A 7,630-nucleotide genomic window follows, 5' to 3' on the forward strand; every position below is an offset into this window, starting at 1 on the left:
AATTTTGGCAGCACTCTAATTACGAATATTTTAATTTCAGAAACAAGCAGCTCTTTGTCTTAAAAGCGCAGCTTTGTACTAAATATAGCTGTAATTGTTTATAAATCTTCGCTATTTAATGGATGTGTGTGCTTATGTAAGAAGCCAATAGGAAGCAAGTTAATAAATTGCATTCATTGTTTGTAGATTTCGCCGCTTGCAAATACAATTAATCAAAGTTAATCTAATGCATTAGCTTAGACGAACTTTGCATACTCTTTTAATTAAGCAGCAGCTTGCTGTCTATAATTAGTTTTGCGTACTCCCCCTCAATAAATTTCGAGTGCTCATGTCATGAATTTAATTGCTGCCAACACGATTTCACAATAATGAAATTGCACAAATTATTGACAAGTCTTTAAGAAGCCGCAAGTTGCGGCCGCGGCAGGGGTAAGAAGTCAAAGCTAAGGGGGCGTGTGCCACAAATTGTGTAAAATAACAAAAATATCCAATAGCGGAAATTCCCTAAATGTAAATTAATTGATTTCTAAATGAAATCTTTTGTATTTTGCGCATATCATAGCGCATCAATTTATTTATATTTGTAGATTTCTAAACCGGTTTCATTAAGTTGTTGCTCTTTTTCCGTCCGCGCGTCCAATTTATTAAATTTTTTTTATTATTGTTTTGGTTTTTTTTACTCATTGAGCCATTTGAGTTTTTGGTGCGCATTTTGTAGAATCAGTCGGCAGATGAGTTTGTTCTTGAAGAGAGAGGTAAGAAATTGAAGTCTTTCTGACAGTATATCGCGTATATAAACAGACAACAATGAATGTTGTTATTCATTAAAGATTTTGCTCGTCATGCGCTTTGGTTTTAAAATATTCTCTGCGCATTTGATCTGCACTTCACTTTTTTGTAGCTTTCTTCATTTGGGGGGTTTTTCTATTCCCTTCTAAGAGACAACAATACAAATTTGTCATTAGCAGTTATAGAGCCTGCTAAATAGCCACTTAAAAAACGATAAACTTTCTACTTTGAGCAGCAAATACAATAAGCACTCAACGAAATTAACATAAACTTTTGTTTTGTTCATTTTTGCACATATTTTATAATTCTATATTTTATGTATGTATATAGTATATGAAAACCAGTAGTGTTAATGAACGCTTGCCCTTCACCTTTTTAGACACTATCTGTGTAAACTTGAAATTACTCAATGCTCAATGGCGCGCTGATAAGCAATAAGCTCGACTACCCCTACTCACCCTATTTGACGTACACTGGCCAAAAAACAAAACGAAACTGCGCCACTAATTTGCAAAATCTACAAAGTTATAGTAGAACAAGCAAAGCGTCTATTTACAAAATCCAAAATACACTACAGCGCAGCGGAAATATGCGCAATGGCAAAAGCTTTGAGCAAAGTTTAGAAAACCAAAAAGCTGCAGTAACGAACTTTGTAATAAACTTTCTTTTGTATTAGCACACAAGTCATGTCATAACAATAAAGTGTAAACATTATTCGTTCAAATGCAATTGTTTATGCTTGTTATTTAGTCTTTATACATATTTTGAGGAGCGCCAGACGCTACACAGCGCTCAGTTTGAACACACAGCCGAAAAGTTCGTCAACACACAAGTTAATTGATTTATCAAAGCAAAACACGAGTTTTAAGCACACATACATATGTATATGTATATATACACTGAAAGTTTTAAATGCTCACCCCACACGTCTTTACTGTACGGCAACTTGGCAACTTCTGAGCTGAAGCAGGTAGGCAGATCCTCTTATAAACAAAGCCTCACATCTCAGGCCCAAACTCACGTTTACATACACATACAAATACGTATATCTATAGCATGTGTGATCATATATATATATATGCTATATAGTATATGCTGCTTATTGTTTGTGTTTGCGTATGTAAATCGTTGGGAGACTTGCTTGGGACTGACTAACAGCTCGTCATAATTATAGAACCAGGCAGAAAAGCTAGTTTTGGGTTAAGACTGCGTTGCTTGAACTATAAATTTAAGATATTAAATAGTTTAAGTAGCGTGCAATAATTTAGTTAAGAGCCCAAAAGTTTATTGCTATTAAAATGCAAATTTAGTCAAGTAAACAAAATAGATTTTTATTAAAAAGTTCGATTTTTCTGAAGTTGTTCTCTAGATTTTGATAAATTTTGTGATATACTAGCTTAAAAATTCAAGCTGTGCCAACATTGATGCTTGCACTAAGGACACTTACTACTTGTTCAATTATTAATTTGCTAACGCTAAACACATTTAGTTTAACAACAAATGCCACAAACTATGAAATTTAGTAGTGTGTTTGGTTAGAAATCAAAATGTTTAGCACTAGTGTAGGCTATATACAGTTATATATGTTACATACACGTATTGTTAGGTACATTTAATATAGTTAATACCTAATGGCTACTTAAGGGGGGCTGGCTTAACTGCTGACCGTTAGAGGCACTAGCTAAGCTCTACAACTTGGATTTAGTTTCGGTTTGTGGAATGATGACGTCACGCCACCAAGACGGCCGCTGAAATGCGCCCTCATTGGTCATAAATTCGTTTTGCAGATTCTCATAGAGCAGTCCATCGGCGCGTGCAATAATCGAGTTCAAAGCAAAGTCTGGCGGCGCAATGGAGTCAGCCACACTAACCGCCATGTCCTTGAGCTGCGCACAGCTCTGCAGCAGACGCTGCTGCACGGCGCTGGCGAAAGCGCTGCCTGCAGCAAAGCCGCCCACATAGAAGCTGGTCATATGCTTCTCCAGCAGCCACATGGCATAGACATCGTACAGCAGACGCAGCACACGCGCATAGGGCGCATCCAACTGCAGTTGACGCACATGCGCAACAAAGCGACTGAGTCCAAAGTACTCGGCATAGGCCAAGCTGAGTTCACGCGCGCCTGCCACCTGGGAATTGTTGCGTGCCTCAAAACGATGCACGCCGGCAGCCAACTGCTGCTCCATATGCTGCGCAGTGTGGCGCATTAAATAGCAAAGCAGCCACTCATAGCAGCTTAGAGCAACTGCAAGCATAGCAATATTAATATAAAATTATTAACAAAATAAATGCTAATTACATTGCCAGCTATCCAGCGGCGACTGCTTGATTAGCTGCTCAAATTTCAGCTGCAGCAGCTGCTGCCGCTGCTCCAGAAACTTGACGCTGCCCAGTGGCGTCTCCAGCTGCTTGGCGTTCCACTGTCGTAGCAGCCAATTGGATGCCTGCTGGCCCAGCACATTATTGTCGCCCTCATAGGTGCACAAGGGATCGTGATCTGTGCGCATATCGCCCAGTTTGGCAGCACGCAAATAGCCATGCCCACCACACGCCTCCCGCGCCTCTTGAATAGCATCGCGAGCACACCAAGTAATGCGCGGCTTGGATGCGGAGATGATGGCGTGTATTTCCCCAGCTTTTTGTGTCTACAAGTGAAACCGGCAATTGTTAGTGCTAAATGCTTAAAATGTTAAATTTAGCTGCGCACCAAGACGTCGAAGCCATTGGCATCCGCTTGCGAGCCAGCTACAATCTCCAGATAAGTGTTGGTCAGCTGCTCCACGGCAATCTTCATGACACAAGCGGCAGCCAGGTAAGGGAAAATGCGATATTGCTAAAAAATAAATTGTATTAATAATTATTATTTATGATATGCATTGCACACTCACATGCAATTGATACTCAATGATGGCAATCTCTTCGCCCTGACGCTCCGGTCCAAACTGTTTACGCACCGCTGCATATCTGACGGCAATGACAGCCGCACTGCAAAGCGTATTCGCTGCCTCCTGCATAATGCCAATGCGTCCCGCCGAGAAACTCTCCAGTGCAGCGCCCAAGGCCTTGCCCGGCTCAGCAAAGACGCTTTCGTAAACTCCCTCCGGCGTAACATTGCCCGTGCGATTGAGTAGATTATCGCGTGGTATGCGATAATTGGTAAACACTACGAAGCCATTGTCAATGCCATTGAGGCCACACTTTTCACCTATATCACCCACCAGCACGCCAGGATACGGCAGCAATGTCTTGGGATCGCGTATGGGTATCAGAAATCCATGCAGTCCATGATTAACACCATCCGCCGTTTGCAGATTGGCAAAAGTCATGGCCACCGTAGCCATTTTGCCCAGATTGCCCACCCAGCACTTGGCTGCCTCAAAGTCCGGCGTATTGATAACAAACTCCTGCGTGCAGGGATCATACGTAGCCGTCGTCCTTATGCACTTCGTATTGCTGCCATGTGACAGCTCCGTTACAGCTAGACAAGTAATAATCTCACGATTCCACGCCGCCTCTATATACTTTGTATGCTTCTCCGTGCCCATAGCCCTGATGGCATTGTTGAACAGTCCCACGCCCAGCGCTATCTTCACCGATAAACTGGGCGAATAGCTGGCCAGCGCTTCGTTTATATGCATCAGATACTTGGTCTTGCGGCTAAAGTCCAGCGCATCCACTTCCGGCGGCACCAGTTGCAGATGCTTCATGCGATTCACTTGCATGGCGGCCAAACGTTTCTGCTCATCCATGGGCAGCGTACGCGAAGCGTGTGCGAACAGCGGATCATTCTCCAAGCGACTCCACACGTTGTACTGCAATATGCCAAAAATTATTATTAGCTCACAATTGCTTTATTTCATTATTTACCTTTATGCGTGAGCCCTGCTCCGTTTCAAATAATAAGCGTAAGCGTTTCCAGTCAAAGTTGGCGCGTTTGCGATAAACCGCCAAGGGTCCGCCGGCTGGCAGATCGGGTATGAAGCTTATATCCACGTTGTTCATGCTGCTGCTTTAATTTAATTTTCCAAAACTGCAACAATAATAAGAAGTTAGTTTATTGGCTGCAGTCAACACTCTAATGGCTTGTAATAGCTTAAACTGTTAAGAAGCCATACTAATGGCCAAGTTAATAGAAAAAAGTCGGTCAGCAGTTCAAAAGCTGTACAGTTAAAGCTGCGGTTGTGAGCCATTTTGCAATATAAGTACTGCATTTTTAAAAATTAAATTAAACAAATAAATTAAAATGATTTAGTGTTTAGTTAAAATATAAAACTTATTAAAAAATATAAGCGTTACTTATATTAATTGCTTTTTGTTTGAAAATTGCGCGTAATAAAAATAGGGTGACCATCAATTTGAGTTTTAGCCAATACATACACCTACACTGCGAAGACACACGCCACAGAGCGAGCGAGTAAGCTTAACGAAAGAATTGTGCTATCAAATGAGTGAATTTAAATGTTTAAAATAATTTGATTAAACTATAAAAAAAAACTCGAGCAAAATTCGAAGAATCTGTCCATTCAACGTGCAGTTGATAAAAAATAATCAGAGTTACAGTTGAATGGTAATTCAATAGCTTATTTTTATTCAAGCAGCCTATATTCATTATTAAATTTCACTAGCCTATCTTGTTGCCAATTGTAAAACTAAACTTCATTCAAAAAAGTCTTATCTACATTGTTGCTAAACTATCTAAAGCATTCTTGACTCATTGTTGAGTGTAATATGAATTTGTATAGCTTGTGTTTGAGTGCTCAATAATCTACAAAGAACTTGTAAAATTCCCAGCACTTGATAGATTGTTTTATATTAGTCATAATAAAAAACGATTTAATAATAATTAGCTCACGATTTTTTTTTATCAATTGATAGAAAATAAAGATAATAGCAACAGACAATCAGTGTCAACGCCGGACAGCAATTTTTGCTTCGTTTCTTGGAAAGCTAAGCTTATCGACTGACTGGTAGTTTCATTAGCACCTCTCTCACACTCATCGTCGCTCTCTGACTGTTTGCCGGTAACTTGAATGAGCCAGAAATGAAGAGCGTGAGATATAAATATGTACAAATTTATTTATATAGTGAGAGTATGTAGATATGTATGCCAGATGTGGCGATAAAAACATTTTTTGTTTACTTAAACTCAAAAGTTACACAGAAGCAGAACAATCAGCATAATCAAATAATGCTCAAGTAGCAGCTTCACACATACAAACAGACATATCATAGGTATATACATATGTGTGTGTGCTTATCGCTATGCAGTATTAGAAAAAAAAAGGGGCGTGCGTCAGAGCGCCAAAGAATTTTTAATGGACATCGCATATCTTATTATTAAAAAATGCTTGCTGTCGCTTTACGTCATATAATTCAATTAATTAACTTGACAATTTTTAATCAATTATTATTTTATGTTATGTCATAAATTAGTCAATTTTAAAGTGCAACGCCCACACACATTGAGGTAGGGCCCATATCAACTGCAAAGTCGATAGCACAAGTTAACACACAATTAATATCAAAAGCATTTATAATTAAATGCCCGCACTTTAAACTAATACCGATAAGCTCGCAATATATGAACTTACGTACATACGCCCCGGACCCGGGAATAAACGCTTGCTTATATCAAGAAAGAATTCCAAGCATTTATTTGATACACTTAAATTATTAAAGCACCACTTGAATATTGCGTGCAGAGAACAAACCCAATAATTTATTTTTATTGTTGCTGGCGTCCAACGTTCAACCTTGAGCATGAAAATAACTATTCAATTGTCAGTATGTGTGTGTGTGTGTATTGGTGACTGCTAAATGAATTCACAATGCAATTTAAATATACATTTAACTCTCGCATGTGACAGTTGCAACTGCAGCCGCTAATTTCACTTTTATTTACATATCGTCTCTGTCTGGGCGGGCAATTTGGTTCATCTCACAATTTTATTGTGTTTTGTTTATTACACTCTTGTCTCTCACTCTTTTGCGCGCTCTCTCTCTCTCTCTCTTTCGTTCGCTGAGCGCATTATGCGGGTGGCATGCGTGACTTTTAAGGTTTTGAGTAGCACATGATATCATGACTCGCCTTGGGAAAATCACTCACTCCTTGACATATACACACACACACACACTGACACAAAATGCATAAAGGACTTGAGTCTAGCTCTTTATTACATCACCGCGCCAACAGCAACAACAAGTTGGCATTGCCCATGTTATTTTTATGCGAATGATGATGACAACAAAAGAGAGCGAAAGAGAGTTTTTTTTTATGTACATATTTGTATTTGTAGGCTCTACCAACCTGTAGCGCTTCCTGGCTTAGTGACGCTAACTCTGATTTCGTTTGTCGTATTCACTTTTAACACTAAACACACATATACGTTTTGCACATTGAACTATTTTTTTATCTGTGGGAACAGCGCCTGCAAATTAATTGCCAAGGTAATTAAAACAAATGCTTTAAGCTGAACGATAACAGGCACAACAACAACCACAACAACAAATCAGTTACAGCGATGAGCAACCGGCACACACAAAAACACAAAAAAAACAGCAGAACGGACCGAAAAACCGACTCAAAACTCAACCGACACGCTCAACGGATGAAAATTGAATGAGCACAACACTCACTCGCGAACTCTCATGTGGGAGCATAGGCAGTTAACTAGCAGAAGCAGAAGAACGTTAATGGCTTGGACGTGAGCACAATGTCAAGTGCAAGTGAGAGGGAGAGCAAGTTGTCAGTCAACCCGGCAGGCCAGCCGGCCGGCATCTTTGCAAATCAAGAGAAGAGCATGGCGCATACTGTGAAGTCTCGATAGAGACGAACGCTGAG

The 7,630-nt window shown here is 39.9% G+C and overlaps 1 protein-coding gene across 2 annotated transcripts; it reads right to left on the reverse strand.

The window, feature by feature from the left end:
- Nucleotides 1-2,102: 2,102 nt before the first annotated feature.
- LOC117134636 (peroxisomal acyl-coenzyme A oxidase 3) lies at nt 2,103-7,395 on the reverse strand. Of its 2 annotated transcripts, XM_033294826.1 has the most exons (6): nt 7,097-7,395; nt 4,657-4,819; nt 3,678-4,601; nt 3,497-3,622; nt 3,089-3,434; nt 2,103-3,034 (listed from the first exon to the last, which is right to left on the reverse strand). In XM_033294826.1, exons 2-6 carry the CDS (start codon nt 4,789-4,791, stop codon nt 2,478-2,480), a joined length of 2,088 nt encoding a protein of 695 aa, XP_033150717.1. In that variant the 5' UTR covers nt 4,792-4,819; nt 7,097-7,395; the 3' UTR covers nt 2,103-2,477. The 2 variants fall into 2 exon arrangements, with proteins under 2 accessions (XP_033150717.1, XP_033150718.1); XM_033294827.1 differs by lacking the exon at nt 7,097-7,395 and having other exon boundaries at nt 4,657-4,992.
- Nucleotides 7,396-7,630: the final 235 nt, after the last annotated feature.

The sequence above is a fragment of the Drosophila busckii genome, unplaced genomic scaffold (assembly GCF_011750605.1).
Source record: "Drosophila busckii strain San Diego stock center, stock number 13000-0081.31 unplaced genomic scaffold, ASM1175060v1 hic_scaffold_45, whole genome shotgun sequence".
In the NCBI taxonomy this organism is placed as follows: Eukaryota; Metazoa; Arthropoda; class Insecta; order Diptera; family Drosophilidae; genus Drosophila; species Drosophila busckii.

Coding starts and splice junctions, on each gene's coding strand:
- LOC117134636 (XM_033294826.1), bottom strand. CDS start 4,791: ATGAACAACGTGGATATAAGCTTCATACCCGATCTGCCAGCCGGCGGA. Junction 4,602..4,656: donor AGCAGGGCTCACGCATAAAG/GTAAATAATGAA, acceptor GGCATATTGCAG/TACAACGTGTGGAGTCGCTT. Junction 3,623..3,677: donor TCATTGAGTATCAATTGCAT/GTGAGTGTGCAA, acceptor TTTATTTTTTAG/CAATATCGCATTTTCCCTTA.